The sequence below is a fragment of the Sinohyriopsis cumingii genome, chromosome 7, assembly GCF_028554795.1.
Source record: "Sinohyriopsis cumingii isolate HCF-2022 chromosome 7, ASM2855479v2, whole genome shotgun sequence".
Classification (NCBI taxonomy): domain Eukaryota; kingdom Metazoa; phylum Mollusca; class Bivalvia; order Unionida; family Unionidae; genus Sinohyriopsis; species Sinohyriopsis cumingii.
Window position 1 is genome coordinate 42,052,815 of NC_142967.1, and position 24,004 is coordinate 42,076,818.

The 24,004-nt window shown below is 36.3% G+C and overlaps 1 protein-coding gene across 7 annotated transcripts in view; it reads right to left on the reverse strand.

Moving 5' to 3' along the window:
- Positions 1-678: 678 nt before the first annotated feature.
- LOC149795108 (5-hydroxytryptamine receptor 1B-like) overlaps positions 679-24,004 on the reverse strand; it is a 193,387-nt gene continuing 170,061 nt past the window's right edge. For 6 of the 7 annotated variants that reach the window (XM_089964809.1, XM_089964810.1, XM_089964807.1 and 3 more), the window contains one exon: positions 679-6,985. In XM_089964809.1, coding sequence (XP_089820935.1) covers positions 4,254-5,678 — 1,425 coding nt within the window. In that variant the 5' untranslated portion in view covers positions 5,679-6,985 and the 3' untranslated portion in view covers positions 679-4,253. Of the gene's footprint in view, positions 6,986-15,168; positions 15,289-24,004 lie in introns of all 7 variants that reach the window. The other variant, XM_089964812.1, reaches the window with a different exon arrangement.

Sequence of the window (24,004 nt, forward strand, 5' to 3'; positions counted from 1 at the left end):
TAGTGGTTAGAGCCTCCTCCTCGGATACCGGAGGTCGTGGGTTCGAACTCCAGCCGAGTCATACCAGAGACTTATAAAAATGGTAGCAACAACTGCCTCGATTAAAAGGTTAGTTTTAGGACTGGTCGGCCTGGTGTCAGGGTAATGTGTCTGGGTGGGACATGAAGCTACATGTCCAGGACATGATGCCCCAGTGATAGAAATCAAAATAAACTGCCACACTGCAGATATCGTGGCAAAATTGTTAAAGCTAGGTTAAAAATCCAAATCACACATACCTTGGGTAGGACATGAAGCTACATGTCCGCAGCATGATGCCCCAGTGTAGAAATTACTATAAACTGGCACACTGCAGACATCGTAGCAAAATTGTTCAAGTTAGATTAAAATCCAAATCACACCCACCCAATTAAATGATTGGGGGTGGGGTATAAAATATTTTTAAATTTCGGCCCAAAACTTTTGTTTGAAAAAGATAATGGCGCCAATCTGCTATTCTCATTGTGCACATATGTTTTTTATTGTACGTAAACATTTTTATCAATTTCATATGGTAGAGAAAGTTTTCTCGCTCTACTGAGAATCTTACCTTATAGGAAGTGAAAGAGATCTATACTTACTGAAAAATAAATCAGAAAATCAGAAAGACAGATTAAAGAATAAATAAATAATCAACGATTTTCTGGCTCTGTGAGTATTTAATTATGCAATTTTGCCTCATAGAAAACAACAGGTAATGGCAAAGACGCAGCCCATGAATCTCGATCGTAGACACATTTCAATCTCATTCAATATCGTTGTTATATATATATATATATATATATATATATATATATATATATATATATATATATATATATATATATATATATATATATATATATATATATATAGTAATTTGGCTTAATTAGTCAGAGCGCTTGCCTCTAATGAGGGAGGTCGGTGGTTCGAACCTAGGCTGAGTCATACAAAAGACTTATAAAATGGTACTATCAGCTGCCTCGCGTGGCGCTCAGCATTAAGAGGTTAGTGTTAGGACTGGATGGCCTGGTGTCAGGATAATATGAATGGGTGGGACATGATGCTACATGTCTGCAGCATGATACCTCAGTGCTAGACATCACTACAAACTGCCACACTACAGATATCGTAGAAGATATGACTGGAAAATTGTTAAAGCCACGTTAAAAGTCTAAATAGCAAACACACAGACACAGACACAAACACACACAAATACACACAAGCACTTGTAATTGCCCTAATTATTATTACTGATCGTTTCAACCCAAAACGGTCTATTGAATACGTTCGATCCATCTTTCCTCTCCTACAAAATCTCGAGACGTAGTTAAATCTGCAAGGGAACATATCCGTGAATAATAGTATCACAAAAGTAGCAGCATGTATCTAACATTCTTCGCCAGGGAACATACTGTACAGAGAAATCGTAGAAAATCCAAAAACACTTATAAATGACTTATTTTCTTTCTAGTTTCTATATCTCATACTTATGTTGAAATAAGTTGTAATAAAAAAAGACAAACATCCCAACGAACTTTGCATTTCGCACACTGTGGTAGTTGTTTTTCTGAGAATTAATTCAGATATAAAAAAAGAACCGTTTGCTTGTTATGAAAATGTATCATTAATAACGATATTTTTGAATGCCTATTAGGTTTTCCATATTTAGAAGTAATATGACTTAGAATGCCTTCTTTGGGTTATAAAGCTATATTCAGTATGAACTTTACATACACATACATACTTATATACATACGTACATACATACATACATACATACATACATACATACATACATACATACCAAGTGTTTTATGTTAAAGAACTCCTCTGCATAATTAGGGATTCATACTCTTTCAGGAGAGGCTTCAAGTTCTGAAAGTTTTCTTTGAAATATCTACGGACAGAGATTCAAGGTACTGCGTTATGGGCCACACAATTGCATTGTTTTCTTGATGAAAATGTGCTTCAAATATACACAAATCATGACGTCATGGAAGTGTAATGATTTTGGTATGTATAAATTATATAAATGACACTGAAATGAGGCGACATCAATCATCTTACAGCACGCTATGTGAAAAGCACCAAGCACAACTCTACGCTCTTGTCTACAAGACATGTTCTCCGATAACAGGCCCCTTCTTGGTCATGATTTTTCTACATGTGACGTTTATATACAAACCAACAGCACACAAAGTTTGTTGAAGGAATGTTGTTATTCCTTCTTTCCTCAGCATAATATATGCAAATTCATCATTTTATTGTCAGCCATTAATCCAGAATGGAAGTTGTCATCAAAAGCGGCGTAATACATTATAACATTATTTAATGATGGGAACACAATTCTATTTGTTTAAAGCACCCTATAACCAAAACACATAAAGATGAATTTATTGCTGAATCTGCCTATTGTCATATTTTGTTACTGAAATATTTTAGTTTTGTCAAGAACTCTCAAAATCGTAATTTCCGCGTAGAGTTATTTTCTTGGCTCATTTACCGTAAGTTTGTCATACCCTGTGTGCTGCATGATCATCATCTAAAGCCGTCTCAGCGTACAGATGTGAAAGTATTGGGGTGTTAAATATTATAAGTATGGAGGGAAAAGAACTAAATTTTCTGTACAAGTACTTTGCTTAACATACCATTCCCGCAAACCCTTTAATCTTAAAACGTTCAGGTGTATGTTTTGTTTACTTAACTGTCTACTTTACGCGCAATTACTAAATACATTCCACAGGAAGAAACTAATACGGTGTTTCCAAAATCTAACACGGTCTTTCCAATGATAATTTCAAGCCTCGTATTAACGAGAGCGGTGATTAAACCTTTTTACTTTGTCACATATACAAGTTAAAGAAAAATTAAATCTGCATGTATTAATTGCATTGAAGGGAGAGGCGTGGGAACAGTGTGCATGATTTGGATTTTCCTATGGACGAAACGATTTTCCTATGGACAAAACGAAGTGACAATTTAAACGTGGAATAATTATTGTTATCAGTCAATCAGACCATAATCAGTTAATTAATCAGTCAATTAATCAACCAGTTCACTTAATCAAGACACCGAACGCATGAGATAATTATTTTACCCATGTGACAGAAATGACACTACATGAAGGTAAATGTTTATATATATCTTGTTAATTTCAGTGCTGTAAGGAAATAACGATTTTATCCCCAAAAAATCACACAAACATAGGGTTTTTTGGGAAGGGGGGACATTTTCCTAGGCTTTCTGGTTCCAGGCGAAAAATAAGAGATTTATTGCTTTGTAGTTTGTAATAGTACCGTAGTTTTTCTTCAGTACTCCGAACATGCAAGCATTATCATGGAAAATATTGATATTGCTAGCATTTTCAATCGATTGATTGATTTGGTTTGTATAAACACGTCACTGTAGTCTGATCATCGATGGGCAAGATGCTGTTCACACGTATGCCGGAGATTTTACAGTGGGATAAAAACATTAATGACTTGTCTATAAAAAGCAGCATGAATTGGCTTACGTATTGCTTTGAAATTCTATTATTAAAAAAAAACAAATAATTATGCTCTTTGTGAAACAATTCAACAAAAACATGTAACAAAAATCTCAGGAAAAATGTCATGCATCGCATGCCCTCCACAAATTAAGAAAAAAATTTATCATAAAAGAATCTTCTGTGAGAAGATATATGAATATCACAATATAGCCTTCCTTTCATTTATACATACTGTAAAGAGAACTCTGTGAAACGAATTATTAACGTAGTTTGTCAGTATTAATTCTGATATTATGCACACATACCTTTGCTTTGCAGTTCAACTCGTGTGTGCAAACTCTCCTGAGTTTCCTTATATTCAACTTTGATGCTATTATTAGTCACGTAAAACGGTAATCCGAAGAGTACTTGAAATATATCCACTACACGATATAAATGTCGTGTTAAATACAATAAATAACTCCTTTTATTGACAGGCTTCATCGATAAAACAATAACAACCATAAACTGGCAAGACATGTTAAATTCTCGCAAGTTTCTAAGGCTGACTTAGCACTTTATTTAGAATGAATGGATTTCCAGAAGTGTCTTCGAGTTCAAGCACCGTCCACTTCTCTGGGAACCGAAATGCAACAAAATGCTGCGGAGACATATTGCGGAAAATAGTATATACTTACGCACATTGTTTTCAGTACCAGCAGTAAGATTACATAATAAATACTGAAATGGATTAGAATACATTTTAAATTTTGGTGTCTCCATAATGTCTTGAATTGCCATTGCCCACCTGAACAACAGTTTGTCCTTGACTGTTGTATCTGACTACAGAGTCATGCGGTGGTCGCAAGTTTTCTCGTACATGTGTATCTACCAAGCCGTATTGCTCGGCGTAGCTTTCCGAACGTAACCGAATATTAATCCCTTTACATCTGAAGCACAAAATTTCCTTAAAAGGCGTTCTAAATTCACGATTAAAGCGTGCGTAGATCACCGGATTTAAGAATGAATTGAAATACCCAAGCCACAAAAAGATGCTAATTATCCACGGCGGTATGGCATCTTTAGCGAAGGGTCGAATCACAGCTAGAATAAAGAAAGGAAGCCAACACAGGGTGAATCCGCCCATAATAATCCCCAGCGTTTTTGTTGCTTTTCTCTCCTTCGAAGAAGAAGATTTCGAATTTCTCGAGATCAAAGACTTAAGAGTAAAACGTCGTTTTTGCAGTTGCTTCTTCGACGAAGCAAGCATGTCTGTGATTTCATCTTCTTGAGTGGTACCTCCGTTACGGATAGTTCCATTCGGAAGAGTAAGATTCTCGCTTGCGCCACTGCTTCGTGTTGACTTTGTACACAAGTTAACCTGTTCATTTCCTCTATCGAAACTGCCCAACTTTGACTTTGCCTCGCTTTTGGCAATTTTGGACGATACTCTCCAAATTCGAAAATAAACCACGATCATCACAGTCAATGGCAAGTAAAAAGACCCTAGAGTTGCATAGATTTGATATCCAATAGATTGACTTACTGTACAGTCAAAAGGCCTTCTTTCACTCTTCCAGCCGAAAAGAGGTGGGACTGATATAAGTACAGATGCGACCCATACGCATGTTATCATGATGACCATTCTTCTAGGCGTCCTTTTCATGGCGTATTGAAAAGGTTTTGTGATGACAAAATATCGGTCCACACTTATCATACATAAATTTAGGATGGATGCTGTGCACATTGTTACGTCTAGCGAAGTAAATATATCACAAACGACGTCACTGAACGGCCAGTATCCTAGAACTTCGTACATTGATGCAAATGGCATTACAGCCAAGGCTACCAACAAATCTGAGAGTGCCAGCGATAAGATAAGCAAATTTGAAGGCGACTGTAACCTCTTCACAATGGATATTGCAATACATACAAGAGAATTTCCGACAAACGTTCCTAACAGCATTGCTCCTAGAACGATGCATATCAAAACTTGCTGCCATAGCTGATACAGTGGTGGTGGTGGCGCGACAGTCTCCTCTGTTGGAGACGGGGATGTGCCATTTGAAAGCACGGAAATGTTTCCCGTTGAAAGATATATATTGTACGTGCTGTTAAAGTCTCCAGCACCATAAACGTGGTTATCAGACGTAACATTCCCGCTAAATGAATTATCTAACTCATCCATTTCGTCTTTCAAATTACTAAAAAAATATTCAAATGGCTTTCAGGAGACGCCCATTTTGGAAGGGCGAAGTGATAACAGGAATATCTCCCGAGGAAAATCAAAAGTAGCCTTCTAAAATTAATAGTCACAGTGAAAGATGATCAAAGTTACACACTAAAGCTGTTGCCAGGTACGATTAGATTATCCGATACAGTTCTAAATAATACATGCATGACCTGGCCAGTGAGCTGAGTCTATTGATTTTGATGACAACTATATATATAGATAGATATGTATCCCGATCACTCCCTTCTTCATAAATACGAAATATCCCTTTTGAATTCCTCTGCTCGTATATGCCAAAATCTGGTTAGTATTCACAATGTATATCGGATTTCACGGTCGACGAACTTTCATCCAGATTTCCCCCAAAACACCTTTACACACGATCAAAATAATTCATAGATGCCTATCAATAATGAAAAGTAAACTGCAGGGTTTATCCACATAATACATTACTCTTCTTACGACTGATTTCATTTGTATCTGAAACAGAATGCAAAATCTTTTTTAATATTTCACAAATTCACGTCATTTCTTTTAGAAGAGACCGCTATATGGGCGAAGAGTTTCCAGTTCAATCATGTCATGTGTGTGACGACGATCTCATAAACAAGTTTCCTTTTTAAAAGAAGCTGCACACATCATAATACGTATCCGAAAGATGTGAAAATACAATGTTACGGCAAGCTACGTTGTGCAATATCCATAATCTTTGATTCGACAAAATCTCTATATATAATACGTTCGTATGGTTGCATAGTTTACCAAACAACTGCATGTAATTTTGCTAAAAGGTTGTAGTCCTGATCAAGCACAATGACATAAAGGTAAATTTGTTATTGCCCACACACTATGATCGAGGTAAATACGATTATTGCCGCAAGAAAGGATAATGTCATTAAACGCACAAATTCAATCGTCCCGTAGACATGAAACATGGGTTGGAACCCTAAACACTAAGCTCCGATTTGGCGCCGAATGGCGTGTTGATTATTCATCTATACACTGTATACACGAGGCTTCCACCTTATACAGCGATATTGAAGCAACAATGTGTGTTGCTTTAGTTCCATGATGACTTCCCAAGTGATGAGATATTTTTAGAAACCATCATTAGCCATGCCAAAAGCACAATATCAATTTCTTAATGTTTTTTCTTTCTTCTTTCCCCGTCCTATACCCAACAGTTGCTGCCTTCTTAATGGGTTTTGGTGTACAAAGGAATTCCGAATCCGCACTCTTAGTTAGGCCTCTGAGAAGGATTGCTGGAAGAAAAGATAGAAACCTTTAATTAACGACTTAAAGACATCCATCTATTCGTCCAAGGATTTTAAAACAGGAAACTTGATGTATGTACCACATAACTTCAATGAGAAAAGGAGATGAAGTTCACGGGTCAAATCATGAGAGTGCGGTACTTTGTTTACATGGTATCTTGATGAAAACATACTTTCAACAACGAACACCTCTGAAGTATTAATGGCACTCCAGAACTCGAGAGGGATCCATCAAATAGAAGTTCATATATATATATATATATATATATATATATATATATATATATATATATATATATATATATATATATATATACGTACGTTCGTGTCTGCAAAAACCGTTCCATAAGAACACTAATGTGGCATAACATCTCATTTCATTTGGTGACGTCACTTAGTATCTTAACGCATACAGTGAAAGAAAACATTTGTGTTTGTTACGCACACTTACTATACTTACCATTTTTAAAATGATAAAGAAACGCAAATATATTTGTCTAAAATATAAACTGATTTGTCTTTTAGTAGTATGTTCGTATTGTCTCACTGCGTCCTAATGAATGATAAGGATTAATCAACAGGTGAAAATAAATTGGTTTTCTTTCAGAAAGTCCAACGCAACTATCAGTGAACGAAAACAAATGGCCATGATTTTAATATATATAACTAGTCCACATGTTATCGTGACTTGAATTAAAAGTAAAATAAAAGTACAATGCTAATTCTGTTCAGTTGGATATAACATTGCTGCATCTCTTAAAGACGATTAAATATTCTGGGGCTGCTTAACAAAATAATGTCTTTTTTTTAAAAGAAGACGATGCTTTGATTTTTGCAAGATGGTAAATACACTGTTCTGGTACAGAACAAATTAACGATGATGATACAACAACAGCACATTTAGTGCCTATAACTGCCGTATAACAATAGACGAACATTGCATTCTCATTTGTGATACAGAACAATTTCTGTGCCAAAGACGTTCATCTCGTTTTCCTTAATATAATAGTAAATATATTTTAACCCTTTTCGTTGCCTTTCTTGTCGTTCTTATTGTTGAACCAAGTATTATTATTATTATTATTATCATTATTATTATTATTATTATTATTATTATTATTATTATTATTATGTTTATTTGCAATTCAGGCCACTGGCCCATGATACATATCCATAAATCATGCGGTAGAATATGATGTTTAATTGCGTATCTACGGGAGCACAATTTCTATTGTAAATGATATACATGAATGTGATCATTAATGCATTTTTCGAATTGGATGAGATACAAGTATATATTACACAGTAATCACACAAACGAATTTAAGGGGAAACCTAGCACATGTATGGAGCAAGATTTTTAGTGATCTAGAATCTTACGTAGCAGCAGTCATTGATAAAACGGCTTCTCTAATCTTTGAGGCTTTTATAGTAAATTTTTCTAAATTAGTCATCCGAATTTTAATAATTATTGTTGTTGTTGTTATTAAAAACAACGATAATAATAATAATAATAATAATAATAATAATAATAAGTAGTAGTACTATTATTATTAGTAGTATTAGTATTAACATATATGTGCTTGTGTGTGAGTGTGTGTGTGTGCGTGCGTGTGTGTGTGTGTGTGGGTGTGTGAGAGAGAGAGAGAGAGAGAGAGAGAGAGAGAGTTACATCCCTTCTCAGAGGAAATATATGCTGAAAAGAGCCTTAATGTTTGTGAGGTTTTTAACAGTAACTATCTGGACCCAGTTCTCAAACGCTAAGCTTTCAAACAGGAATTGCACATATATACAGGATAAATTCGCAAACTGTTTCAAAATAGAAAAAACAAGATTACATGCAGAATTAGATCAGAAATGTATGGGAAAAGTTTTTGAAAAGTGAGTATGTATCTTTATGTCTAAAATAGTTAGACAATGGTATTATGATCAAATATAGCATATATAGCATAGTCACATGTGCAGCTTAAGTGCAGTCCGTCTAGAATAGTAAAAGCGTGCAAATACAGCATATATAGAATAACAAAACCGTGCAAAACCAGCCTGGCTAGAATAGTAAAATCGTAGAATAGTAAAATCATGCAAATACAGCAAATATAGAATAACAAAATCGTGCAAATACAGCCTAGCTAGAATAGTAAAGTCGTGCAAATACAGCCTATCTAGAATAGTAAAATCGTGCAAATACAGCCTAGCTAGAATAGTAAAATAGTGCAAATACAGCCAAGCCAGAATAGCAAAATCGTGTAAATACAGCAAATATAAAATAACAAAATCGGGCAAATACAGCATAGCTAGAATAGTAAAATCCTGCAAATACAGCCTATCCAGAATAGTAAAATCGTGCAAATACAGCCTAGCTAGAATAGTAAAATCGTGCAAAAACAGCCTAGATAGAATAGTAAAATCGTGCAAACATTAAGGCTCGATTCAGCATATATTTCAAAATAAAACAAATAAGATTATATGCAGAATTTGATCAGAAATGTATTGAAAAAGTTTTTGAAAAGTGAGTATGTATCTTTATATCTAAAATAGTTAGACATATGGTATTATGAGCAAATACAGCCTCTCTAGAACAGTCACACGTACAGCGCAAATACAGCCCGTCTAGTGTAGTTAAGTATATGGTGCAAATACAGCCTGTCTGGAATAGTAAAATTGTGCAAATACAGCCTATCTAGAATACTAAAATCGTACAAATACAGCCTGTCTAGAATAGTAAAATAGAGGTGAAAATACAGCCTGTCTAGGATAGTAAAATGATCGTGTAAATACAGCCTGTTTAGAATAGTGAAATAGTGGTGGTGTAGCTACAGCCTGTCCAGGAAAAAGTTCAATAGGGATGTAAATACAACCTGTCTATAACAGTTAAATAGTGGTGCAAATACAGCTCTTCTAGGATAGTTAAATAGTGGTGCAGCTACAACCCGTCCAGAAAAAGTTAAATAGTGGCGCAGCTACAGCCTGTCCAGAAAAGTTAAATAGTGGTGCAGCTACAGCCTGTCTAGAAAAGTTAAATAGTGGTGCAGCTACAGCCTGTCCAGAAAAGTTAAATAGTGGTGCAGCTACAGTCTGTCTAGAAAAGTTAAATAGTGATGCAGCTACAGCCTGTCTAGAAAAGTTAAATAGTGGTACAGCTACAGCCTGTCCAGAAATGTTAAATAGTGGTGAAAATACAGCCTGTCTAGAACAGTAAATAGGTGATATCGATGGGATATGGGACAACAAATGTATTAGAACCAATTACAGCCATGGTAAGATACTACCTGACAGTGAAGCACAATATAATTCACTTTCCTTGCGATATACTCTGCAAAACAAATCATTTTTCCATTCTCATCTAAATTCCTTTTTTTATTTTTTTTTATATAAATATTTTTGCCTATCTTTTCAATATTTCTAATGTTGCGAAACATTCAAATAAAATACAAAACAATACAAATATGTCTTATTTTCTCACGCATAAACCGATACAGGCATTATAGAGTGCAAGGAAAGAGTGAATCAGTTTGAATTTTCTCACACCCAGTCATTAAATAGTTTAAGCACAGAAAGAAATTCGTGAACTGTCCCTGATTGGCAACAAAATTAAAAAGAAACATTCATTGATACAAAGCCTTGATGATGTTAATATCTCTTCATTTTCTCAATATGTTGAGAAACTTGCATAAAATAAAAAATGATTTCCACTGAAGGTTTTCGTCTACCATGCGATGCGACAGTCAATAGCAGTGCGGTAGAATGATGAAATCTGACAACTTCTGATGTATTAAGACAGTGGTTCTCAAACTTTTTCGGGCCACCGCCCCCTTATTTATTCTCAGCGCCCCCTACCTTACATCGTAACAAGCATTATTCAGCAATAGCGCCCCCCCCCCCCCCGGGTAATCCCAAAATCCCCTTTGTAAACTAGTGCATTAAGACATTTAATTACTGTGCGAAACACATTAACTCTATTGTGGCTCCCACCCAATTATTATATTTTTTAATCGTTTACGAGTTATTGCGAAGCTACATTGGCAGGGGCCACCTTGACAGTGCTAGTTCTACTTCACTCCGAAGCAGTCGGAACACTTATTAAAACTTTCTGTAAAATAAGGCAGACCATATAAGCTCCTGAAGTTGTAAGTCACATGCATGTTACTTTTTTTCTTCTCTTAATGTACTCTATATTACACCATTTATACTGCCCCGATGTATACAGCCTGTCTTGTGCGGAAAAAATGGCGTTAAACCCTACTACAACAACAACAATAACAACTCACTATGATAATTAGATTACGGGGGGGGGGGGAGGGGGCTTTTTAAGGGTATACAACAAGTATTTATGACATTACTAATTAAAGAAAAGGACCGAAAAGGACCGACAATGGATGAAAAAAGAATGAAACTGGAAAAGTTGGAAATGAAAGGAATTTTAACGAGCCGAAAATGAACTGAAAATTGCAAAGACAAAATATTGTTACTGCAAAAAGAAATGTAAGTGCAATCAAACAATACTTTGTGAATTCTTTGTGTGTAATTAACAATTATTTTAAAATATCTAAATTGAGTATGCAATAGAAAACTAATTAATTATAAAATAAGTTTATATCGTTACAGTGCGGTCAGTTGGATGGGGGTGTTGTGAGATTGCAAAAGATTTTTAATATAAAATCGACTGCCACACAAATGCCTCGGACCATTCACTGCTGCATGCATCTGGGTTTCAAACAAGAGTCAAACAAGAGTCAGATGTATTTCTTTAAACAGCATTTACTGTTTCCAAATCTAATTGAAAGAGTCAGTCAAAAACAAAAAGGAAAGAAAAATAACATCCCGAGATTATGCACTGGAACTCCATCATTTGAAGTATATTACACGATTAACTGTTAGTAATTTTCAACTAATCAAATTATCCTTTACTTAATAATACTAAATATTTTCTTTCATGATCTTTTAAGTTAATTTTATTTCTTTAGCTTTTATATTTTTAAATAGTGATTGCTATGTCACTAGTTCACTAGCTGTCTTATATTTTTTCTCATTTACTTTCATTTTCGGAATAAAGGCATCGCGTCTTAAATGTAGCCACTATCTTTACTACTTATGTAGCCACTATCGTTACTACTTATGTAGCCACTATCGTTACTACTTATTGTTATTACCACTCTTCTTCTTCTTTTTATTATTATTATTATTATTATTATTATTATTATTATTATTATTATTATTATTGATGTTGTTGCAGTACTAGTAGTAGTAGTAGTAGTTGCTGTTGTTGTTGTAATATTTTTTAATTTTTGCTCACAAGTAAATGTTAGTAATGCAATTCACTGAAAACCAGGGTCAAATAACTGAAAGAAAACAAGAAAACAGTATTAATTTGTTGTTCTTCTTTTGCCCTTCTCAAAGGACTTATTTTGCAACCTGCATCAAACATTTCTTGGGTTTTAGGAAAGAGCAATCACATGTATCATGTATGCCAACAATATCTGATTATCTGTTACTAAGGAAATTAGAAGAAATATATAAGGAACATATATCAATCAGTGAGAATTAAAAGCGAAGGCAAAATAGAGACACTGATTGTTGTTGTTGGTTGAAACTGGCGTTGTCATGGTTGCAACTGACACAATTTCATTACAGTTTTGTGTGCCAAAAAAAACCCCATCCCAGAATTACTGAGACTAATTTCAACATCAGTTCGATTGTAATTACATTTTACGGTCAGACAAACACATACGTACACACACACACACACACACACACACACACACAGGCGCGCGCGCGCATTTATATTGACACGAACACATGATAATGGCGAAAATTCAAAACCGTTTTTCCAACGTTTCGAGGTAAACAGCTTACATACACCAAACAAGCACATAATAATAATCTAAGAACAAGTCAGGACACTTACAAGTTGGAATGACTAGGGGGAATTTACAACAAGAGATATAAATAGACGTTATGCAACAATAATACAAGAGCGGGTTATTGTGTCAATCACATAGAGATCTTACATATTTTCGCCAAATTCTATGTTATGGAAAAAAAGACGACGAAAACGCAGCGTGACGAAAAATCAATACTATCTACAAAATTTGCATGGAGGTTCTAAATAAATATGTCCAGAGAATGGTGACCAGGATAATAATAATAATAATAATAATAATAAACGCAATTACATAGGTATATAATATCGCAATGGTTGTGTACGGGTGAAAAACTGATCTCTCACCCATGCGACTGAGAAATATAGCTGTTTTGCTAACCTTACTTTTCTTATCTCAGTCTAGTCATCTCAGACCAGTGTCTCAGTCAAGGTGTCCACGCGCTCAGAACTATTTTAAAAAAGAAACCCTTGTTGTCTTCTGCTGTGCCTGACGTAGTTGTTCTACAATCAAACAACAACAACAACAAATATATAACCAAAACATAGTAACCTAAGGTAAATCCATCTTTGAGAACACACCATACAAAAACATTTCGAGAGAGACAAAGACACACGCATAACATATCGAACCTTTTGGTATTATGCTAGTTCGTTCCCTAAAGCATGGTCAGTTTTATCCTATATGCAGGCCTAGCTCTCAATACATTTTCAGGTCAGCGTCATTAAATGTAGCTAAAGCTACGTAACTAGTTTTAAATGCTTCGTGTGAAACAAATTATATACTGTTAGCTGCATTTAATGACGCTGACCTGAAAATTGACAGCTACAGATAGGATAAAATTATCAATGCTGCGTGAAATGAACTATGGCAGAAAACACTGATCCATGCACATAGACTATAGCCCTATACACTTCATAGCCTCACAATCCTCTTAACAACAACAGAAAACATAGTAACAGCCAGAAGTGTGTTATATCAAACATGCTTTATTCTAATTTTTGTAAGCATCTCCACTGTGCCCTGGTTGAATCAAAAATATACCAACAATATTTAATGACAAGCATGCACTTGCCAGCCAGAAGGAATCATTTATCCGTCAACACATTAATCCATAAGCAAATTTCACGGTAGCACTTGCCATATTTCCAAGACAGAAAAATAAATTTTCAAAGAATCCGTGAACTTGAAAGTTTAGCACAATGTTATCCGCTAGGATCCGTATTTGGAGGGTCTTTTATACACGGGGCTAATTTTACAATCAATATTAAGGACAAAACAAGTATGTCACAAACAGTTTCACCTCCTTCAAAGCAAAGAAGAATTATATACGATAGTGACACAGATCACTAATTACCCGTGAATAACCCAAGCATGGACACTCATGCTACATGTACCTTTCGTTATAATAATAACCTATACTAACCGCTCCGGTGGCCTAGTGGTTAGAGCGCCCACCTCGGATGCGGGAGGTCGTGGGTCCGATCCCCGGCAGAGTCATACCAAAGACTTACAAAAATGGTACTTACAGCTGCCTCGCTTGGCGCTCAGCATTAAGAGGTTAGTGTTAGGACAGGTAGACCTGGTGTCAGGATAATGTGACTGGGTGGGACATGCTACATGTCTGCGGCATGATGCCCCAGTGCTAGACATCACTACAAACTGCCACACTGCAGACATCGTAACAATATGACTGAAAAATGGTTAAAAGCTACGTTAAAAATCCAAATGACACATACATAACTATACTACTATAACAGTATCGTTTCATTATTTACAATATAATTTTCTAAATTGTAACTGACGAAAATGAAACATTTTCTTGTAATAAATATTAGCTATTTATTGTTAATTTCACATAACATCCATATATTAAATGTGATAAAACCTCAATACTATGCAACGTTTTATGTTGTAGTTTTTTTTTTGGCTCGCATAAAAAATGTGTATTTTGGATGACACAGTCACGCCACAGTCTTCATAAACATATTTGTATTAATGCACCGCATGTAAACATTTAGACGTAAACTATATTGCAAAAGTGACACGTGCTTGTTTACTTTAAAGGAAATTATTGGGTGAGAAAAAGAATCTACGTTGGGTTTTGGACCGAGACAAGGAAATCCCAGTAGAGGGGTTACATTATATGTCTCCCCACTCGGCAAGCCTCGTGGTGAGACAAATAATGTAACCCCACTGACTGGGATTTCCTTGTCTCGGTCCAAACCCCAACATAGATTCTATATTTCTCACCCATGCGACAGAGAAATATAGCTGTTTTGCTAATCTTACTTTTCTTATCTCAGTCTAGTCGTCTCAGACTAGTCGTCTAAATCAAGGTGTCCACGCGCTGAGAACTAATTTTTCAAATAGAAACCGTTGTTGTCTTCTGCTGTGCCTGACGCAGATGTTCTAAAATCAAACAACAACAAAAACAAATATATAGAACAAAAACATAGTAACTTAAGGTAAATCCAGCTTTGAAAACACACCATACAAAAACATTTCGAGAAAGGCAAAGAGACACGCATACGATGTCGAGCTTTTTGGTATTATGCTAGTTCGTTCCATACAGCATGGTCAATTTTATCCTATATGCCTAGCTCAGTAAATTTTCAGGTCAGCGTCGTTAAATGTAGCTAAAGCTACGTAACTAGTTTTAAATGCTTCGTGTGAAACAAATTATATACTGTTAGCTACATCTAATGATGCTGACTTGAAAAATGAACGACACAGATAGGATAAAATTCTCGATGTTATGTGAAATGAGCTATGGCAGAAAACACTGATTCATGCACATAGACAATAGACCTATACACTTCATAGCCTCCAAACCATCTTAACAACTAAAGAAAACTTAGTAACAGCCAGAAAATGTGTTATGTCAAACATGCTTTATTTATTTTTTGCTAAGCATCTCCAAAGTGCCCCAGTTGAATCAAAAATATACCTATACTATTTGATGACAAATAATGCACTTACCAGCCAGAAGGAATCATTTATCCGTCAACACCTTAATCCATAAGCTAATTTCACGGTAGCACCAGCCATATTTCCAAGACAGAAAAATAAATGTTCAAAGAATCCGTGAACTTGAAAGTTTAGCAGATGGTTATCCGCCAGGATCCATATTTGGAGGGTCTTTTTCTCCTCCAACGAAAAGGATTTATATACGACAGTGACACAGATCACTAAATATCCGTGAATAACCCAAGCACGGTCACTCATGCTACATATAACTTTTCGTTATAATAAAGGCCTATACACTACAACAGAGGAGTGGGCCCAGTATCGTTTAATTATTTACAATATAATTTTCTAAATTGGAACTGACGAAAATGAAACATTTTATTGTAATAAATATTAACTATTTATTGTTAATTTCATATAACATCCATATATTAAATGTGATAATACCTCAATACTATGCAACGTTTTATGTTTTTTCTTTTTGGCTCACGCATAAAAACTGTGTACTTCGGATGACACGGTCACGCGACAGTCCTCATTAACTTATTTGTATTAATGCACCGCATGTGAACATTGGCGCGTGTACTTTATTGCACAAGTGAGAAGTTCTTTTTTACTTTAAAGGAAATTATTGGGTGAGAAAAGGAATCTACGCTGGGGTTTGGACCGAGACAAGGAAATTCCAGTCGTGGGTGTTTTTTATTATACGCCCCCCCCCCCCCCCGGGCAAGCCTCCTGGGGTGACACATAATGTAACCCTTTGACTGGGATTTCCTTGTCTCTGCCCAAACCCCCAATTCTAGATAACTGGCTGTAATTTGGATAGAAATGCATCTGGAAGGTTAGATAATTTCATCAAGGCCGAACGCGCCATGAATTTTCAATTGTGGTATCCCGAATCGTGTGTGTGTGTGTTTGGAATTTTAGCGTATTTTTTTATATAAAAAATTCAATCATATCGCTACGATATCTGCAGTGTGACAGGTGATAGCGATGTCTAGCACTGGGCCATCATGCCGCAGACATGTAGAATGATGTCCCACCCATTCACATTATCCTGTCACCAGGCCAACTAGTCCTAACACTAACCTCTTAATACTGAACGCGTAGCGAGGCAGCTGCCAGTACCATTTTTATAAGTCTTTGGAATGACTCTGCTAGTGTTCGAACCCGTGTTCGAACCCGCCACCTCCCGCATCTGAAGCACACGCTCTAATCACGAGGCCACATGGGTGTTCTTCTTGAGTCATACCGTCTCTGTAGGTCAACTCAAGTTCCATTCAATAATGGGTAGCATATCGATGGACTACCTAAATATCCAGTCGAATTGTTGTGGGTGGTATCTTTTGCGTTGATCTTGTTGCGAATGTAGCTTTTGTGTATGCGCATTCGCTTTCTGAAATCACCGGTTTCGCCTACATATTCAGTGGTACAGCTCTTACATCTGTTTAGTTCGACGTCCTAATTTCTCATTCATCGTGTTGTCAACGTACTGAACGATACGGTCGTGTATATGTTTGCAAATCAGGCAACACGTGGTCCTTGAGATTTACATGTCTACAGTACGCAACCATTAAAACTTCTTCAAATATACCCTTCACACCTTCCGACAATTCAATATTGCGCCAATGCTTCCAAATGATCTGATATCTGGGACATCGGGGTGAAATGTTACTACGAAGGAGACATGCTTGTTGGGTTTCTTGATTGTACATTTCAACTGGGCCCCTCTAGTTTTCGTCATAGCCTCCTCACTCTATCTCCTTTTGTGTCCTCTCCTTCGAAGGTGTATCAGCATCTCTCCAATGCTCTTTCTAAAGTAGCAGGAATTGAGCATGTGCGTTTGCTATGAACGCACAGTCCGTATGGAATATATTTATTACGTGCTGGGTGTGGCAGCTGGTCAAGAACAGAACCTGGTTAGAGTCAGTAGGTTTAGAATACAGGTCCGTTTGTATGGTCCCATTGAGGAAGACAGACTGAGTATCATAAATAATACTGGACCCGTTTGATGACTCCGGCAAATCTTTTATAGTATGATGTTATCTCTCTCTCTCTCTCTCTATCTATCTATCTTATATAAATAATTATTGACGCCAATAATTTGACAAGAACGGATCAACCTAATAAATAAATCCCTCCTCGTCCCGCAGCCGTCGCCTGTTCACATCCGCCGAAGGTGGGGGCACAAAGATCGTTTAAGGGTGCGTAAACAAATCAAGACTCTTGTGGGATGGAACCGTTGGCTGGGACCAAGCCACCCCCCACCTTCCTCCATTTTAAGCAGTTACAGGGCATAATTTCAACACTCTGAATGAAAACAAACTCTAGGAAATGTTCGGATTTGTTTCGTCCTCATATTTGGAGAGGAAGGGGAGTTGAAAGGGGGGTCGAATATGCTTTTGATTCGCTAGACTAACATTTTTATTAAAATTACATGTTCTACATTAACTGCCTTCGTTATGTTTTTGTATGCCTCGCTACAAAATCCTCAAGCTTGGCAGGAATGAAAAGAAATGATTTTCTTCACGTATTTTATCCAAACGCATTTTTTGATGTTCTTTTTAATAAAACAATGAAATGAGTCGAAAGGCCGCAAGAATTTCACCCCATATATTACTTCCTTGCAATAACTTGCACATTCTGAATTGTTTCAACAGACCTATTTTTCCATATGGCAAATAAGACACCGTAGCGCTAACAGACGTAAAGGTGACACTTAACGTTAAGACCTATCGTAAAAAAAGTATCGCATTAATTTAACTCGCAGCAATACGTTCAAGTTTGACAAACGTTCGACTTGATGGCATGTTAACCGCTATTGTTGGTTATCTTTTTGTTAGTGGGGGCTTATTAAAATCAAAATGAAATGAACAACTAGCTTGACATATTCAAAAAAGTTTTGCGTGATGATTTTTGTTGACAGCAACACGCTAAGATGCCACGACTACATTCATGATGCCTACGTGTTATGTTAAGTTTAGGTGTAAGTGTAGATTCTACATATGTTAATTTTAGTGCAGGTACATGGGGCGATTGTGCAGGTGTTATTTTTATGTTTATAGCTTGATTGCGCATGAGTCATTTTGGTGTAGGTGTATGGGACGGTTGAGGAGGTCTTACATTTAGTGCATGTTTATGTGACGAGTGTGTGGGAGTTATATTTCAATAGCATTGTGTCTTAAAATCTGTGTTTAGTTCGTTACAATTATAAGAATTCGTTGTCGCCCCTAAACATGAAATGAAATAAATTATTCCTCAATTTTGTTTGCCAAACAATAATATAACTTTATTTTTGTTATAAGCCATATCTGCATTTATAATAATAAGAATTACTTTTTTATTCTTTCAAAATAATGTTAAGCACGACGACTTAACATGACAATCTATTTGGCAAGCATGGCAATGTGACTGCTGGCACGCATGGCAATGTGATTTTAAGACGACGCTACTATGTGCAAACAGTTATTACCAAGCGTCCCTCTAACATCGCTGGCAAAAAGTCAGAATCAAAATAACTGAACATAAAAAAAATTGCAGTTGAAGTTAACTGAAACGTTTAAAAAGAGAATAAAAATCCCTGCTTATTCGTTAAGAACATTTTTGCATTTGAACAGAGCAATTAGACCAATCGTTGTAAAATAACAGTATCACAGAGGAGGCTACCTGTTTCTAAGTTCGCCGGGGAAATACATTCGCAGACAACTGTGAAAATTCCAGCAAACTTCTGTTCGGGTTTCCCATTTTTAATTACATATATCCGTGCACATTGTGCTTATATGTACATGTAGGTTAGCGACTCGTGTATCAACTCTCTCTCTCTCTCTCTCTCTCTCTCTCTCTCTCTCTCTTGCACACACAAACACGCACGCGCTCATACATAAACGTTTGAACCTGATTGTTATTGGCAATTCATGGAGATATGTCTTTCTTTTCTCTGCTTGATATTACTTTCGAAATCTATTCAATCCTGTTTTTCTTCAACGTCTCATAGTCAGGATATTGCACTATGACATATAGATAATTAGCATTTCTTTGCTCCATAGTGATACTGCACCCAATTAAGCGGTTCTAATTACATAGAAACTGCCAACTTCTTCATGTTTTCACCAATTCTGCACATTGCCTTTCGGCAATGTAGACGCACACTCCGAATATGATAAATGGAGGCAAACATGGGGCATCAACAGAGTTAATGGAAAGGTGAGATGTATTTTTAGCTTGATGATTTTGACAGTTTATGAAGACAGGCATCCAAGTGTAGGCTTAAATTAGCCGTGATGTCGGCATTTTAGTCCAACGGTTGCGTGAGATGCAGAATTAAGAACGTTTGAAACCGTAGTTACAATGCTAAGAATGTTGCCTGATGATTTTAGCGGCTGTGCTTTATGTACAATTGTGACCTGCCGCCATAATGGCGTTTAACCGGAGAACGACATCTTGATGGTCTTGGAGATCAATTTCTGGTTGCAAATCAAATGCATGAGTATTTTTAACTCTCTTGAAATTGTGGTCCAAAAACTCGCACTGAATCGAATATACAACATGCTGTAAGAATTTATGTTTTGATTCCTAATATTTTGGTCTCCTGCAGCACTCTAAATCGAGCAATTTTGGGTTTGAGAAAAAATGTTTATTTTTAAATGGAACAGAATATTTATATCAATATATGTTGCCGGTCGACCAAGTGATGACTTGTCATATTATAACAGACGTGATGATTGAAAAAATACATGATAATATCTAGTGTAGAGTGAAACACAACCCTCAGCACGAGAATTAAGTAGACGTTATCGTAAATCACGGAGCATATTTCACATATGCGAATACGGAGAGAGAGAGAGAGAGAGAGAGGGAGAGAGATTACATAATACTTCATTTTTTGGTATTAATGATGAAGACGGTGTAGGCATATTAGTAAGAAAGTTGTTTTCTTAGACTACTGACGGACAGGTACGAGTAAAACAATTGGAGAAATCAAAAAGGGAGAAAGGTTTCATCAAACCAGTGATACTACTAGGTGTTGACATGACGCTAGTTGTTAACATGACGATAGGTGTTGGTATGATGCTTGGTGTTGGCATGATGCTAGGTGTTAACATGACGATAGGTGTTGGTATGATGCTTGGTGTTGGCATGATGCTAGGTGTTAACATGACGATAGGTGTTGGTATGATGCTCGGTATTGACATGATGCTAGGTGCTGGTATGATGCTAGGTGTTAACATGACAATAGGTGCTGGTATGATGCTAGGTGTTAACATGATGCGAGGTGTTGGTATGATGCTAGTTGTTAACATGACCATAGGTGTTGGTATGATGCTAGGTGTTGGCATGATGCTAGTTGTTAACATGACAATAGGTGCTGGTATGATGCTAGTTGTTAACATGATGCGAGGTGTTGGTATGATGCTAGTTGTTAACATGACCATAGGTGTTGGTATGATGCTAGGTGCTGGCATGATACTAGTTGTTAACATGACAATAGGTGTTGGTATGATGCTAGTTGTTAACATGACCATAGGTGTTGGTATGATGCTAGGTGTTGGCATGATGCTAGTTGTTAACATGACCATAGGTGTTGGTATGATGCTAGTTGTTAACATGACCATAGGTGTTGGTATGATGCTAGGTGCTGGCATGATGCTAGTTGTTAACATGACAATAGGTGTTGGTATGATGCTTGGTATTGGCATGATGCTAGGTGTTGACATGATGCTTGATGTTGCATGAAAACAGATGTTGTTGCTATGACGATAGGTGTTGGCATGACGATAGGTGTTGGTACGATGCTAGGTGTTGGCATGATGTTTCTGCAGAAACCTAAGACTGACTAAAATACAGACAGATCAGTCTGATCGAGTGAGACTGAAAGCTCATACCACTGAAAATTCCACTCATGCGCAAACGTTTGTTTGTAAGCTGAATGCTAGCTCACCTGATGCAAAGTGCTTATGGCCACTTGAGTGGTGAATTTGTATTAGCATATACGGGAACAATACAAATTTATGCTTCCTTATTAATACCTGTAGAATCAACGGTTAGTAGGTATTATATAAAGGAGGGGCGTATTGACCTGTTTAAGTGAAACATATTGTATCGATTCACATGTCGTTTTTACGTCTAACAATCGGATCATTTGTACGGTAATATGCCTGCAAAAATTAAATATATAAAAACGTTGTTGTTGTTGTTGTAGGGTATAGCGCCATTTTTCAGCACATGGAGGCCAGTATTAATGGTGGAGGAAAAACCCGGGAAAACCCCAAAAAGAACCACCGACCCTCGAGAAGCTACTGGCTAGCTTCCTCACATACCTATAAAAACGTAAGAAATAGTAGATATGGCAGCCGCATATATGGAAATCATACTTCTCACACAGGTGTTATCTCCAACTCCGATAAATAAAATGGAATATAAAAAGCCTGAATGCAGGCTATGAAAAAAACTATGGCGACAACCAATATACGGAAGGCGACAAGGGACACCAAAACAAAATAGTATGAGGCTGTTTACCAGACAGCGCAGAAGCCAAAAGTATGTATGGCATAAACTATTCTGCAATTTGTATAGGAGAAATAAGCTAATTACCTAGAACGTCCACCTCAGAAGCGGGAGGTCTCGGGTTCGAACCCCGGCCAAGTCATATCAAAGACTTATAAAAATGGTACCAACAGCTGCCTCACTTGGCGCTCAGCATTAAGAAAATAGAGTTAGGACTGGTCGCTCATGTGTCAGGATAATGTGACTGGATGGGACATGATACTACATGTCTGCGGCATGATGCTGAAGTGCTAGATATTAGTATAAACTGCCACACTTCAGACATAGTAGCGATATGACTAAAAATGGTAAAGCTGCGTTAAAGATGTAACACACACACACACACACACACACACACACACACACTAATCACCTATAAAAGCTCGCATACTGGATATCATCTTTTCAATTAAAGAAATGAAATAGTAGGTACTAAAATGATTTCATGAAGTTTGTAACCTATTTTTAAAGAAAGAAAGAAACAAAAGCAGGTAAAAACTGCTTTTCTGTGAATGTTCATATGCAAATATTAAAATTTTGTATTAAAAACTGGCATCAATATCGGATTAAAATACACACATTTAAAGATATCACCATGGGAATCAAATATTTCAAATACAGTTATTTGATAATTCCCATCTTTGTCACGTTCCTCAATATATCAGCGAGACATATATTTTACTGTAATATTTATAAATTAAAACTAAAAATGAAATGTCAGTGGAGAATGAACAGAGTTCCAATTTTAAAAGACATGACAACAGTGATGATGAAAGTCAATAATTTGAAAATTATCTGATAGCTATGATAACAAACAAAAGCGTCTCAGTAACCACACTGATCAGTTCCATTAATTTCGCACGCTCTTGTAGCAATACTCCAACGGTTGAATGGATTTTGTATTTTGAACTTCGTATGCACCCGTGTTTGCTTATCTGATAAACTAACCTACATCAACCATGAAATTTATATAATATTATAATATAAAAACAGGTGCACTGACAGTGGAACACATAAAAGTTGCGTTAGAGATTGTTGCCACCAAAGTGATAAAAGCAAACGCTCAATTCATCCACGTCTGGACGAAGTGATTATAAGACGATTCTAGGTCATGGTGAGAAAATCGTATTTTATGGCATCTAGTATTTGCTTCACTCTGGATACATATGTGGTTACATTTGACTTAAACAGAATCAAAATATGAAGATTTTTGAAAGTTATACTGATTTGAAAAAGTCTCTCAAACAAATCCAAATCAAATTACTTCAGACAAATTTATCTATAAGAAACAACATTCGGAACTGAATTTACATAACCGGATTGGTTTAACTGGTTTTCCGTGTGCGATATTGTAACGTCAGTCGTAATAGAACACTAAAGTTGCACGTGCTGATTTTTCGTTTATTGTTAACTCTGTTTTGCAAGTATTTGATATGTGATTAGTGTACTTAAATGAACGTGTCAACAACTTCACTGAACGTGTCAACAACTTCACTGAACGTGTTAACAAATTAAATGAACGTGTTCACAACTTCACTGAACATGTAACTACAATGACTAAGCACGATCTGCTGTGTGAAAACTTTTGCCGGTACACTCCCAATATGCTTAAATT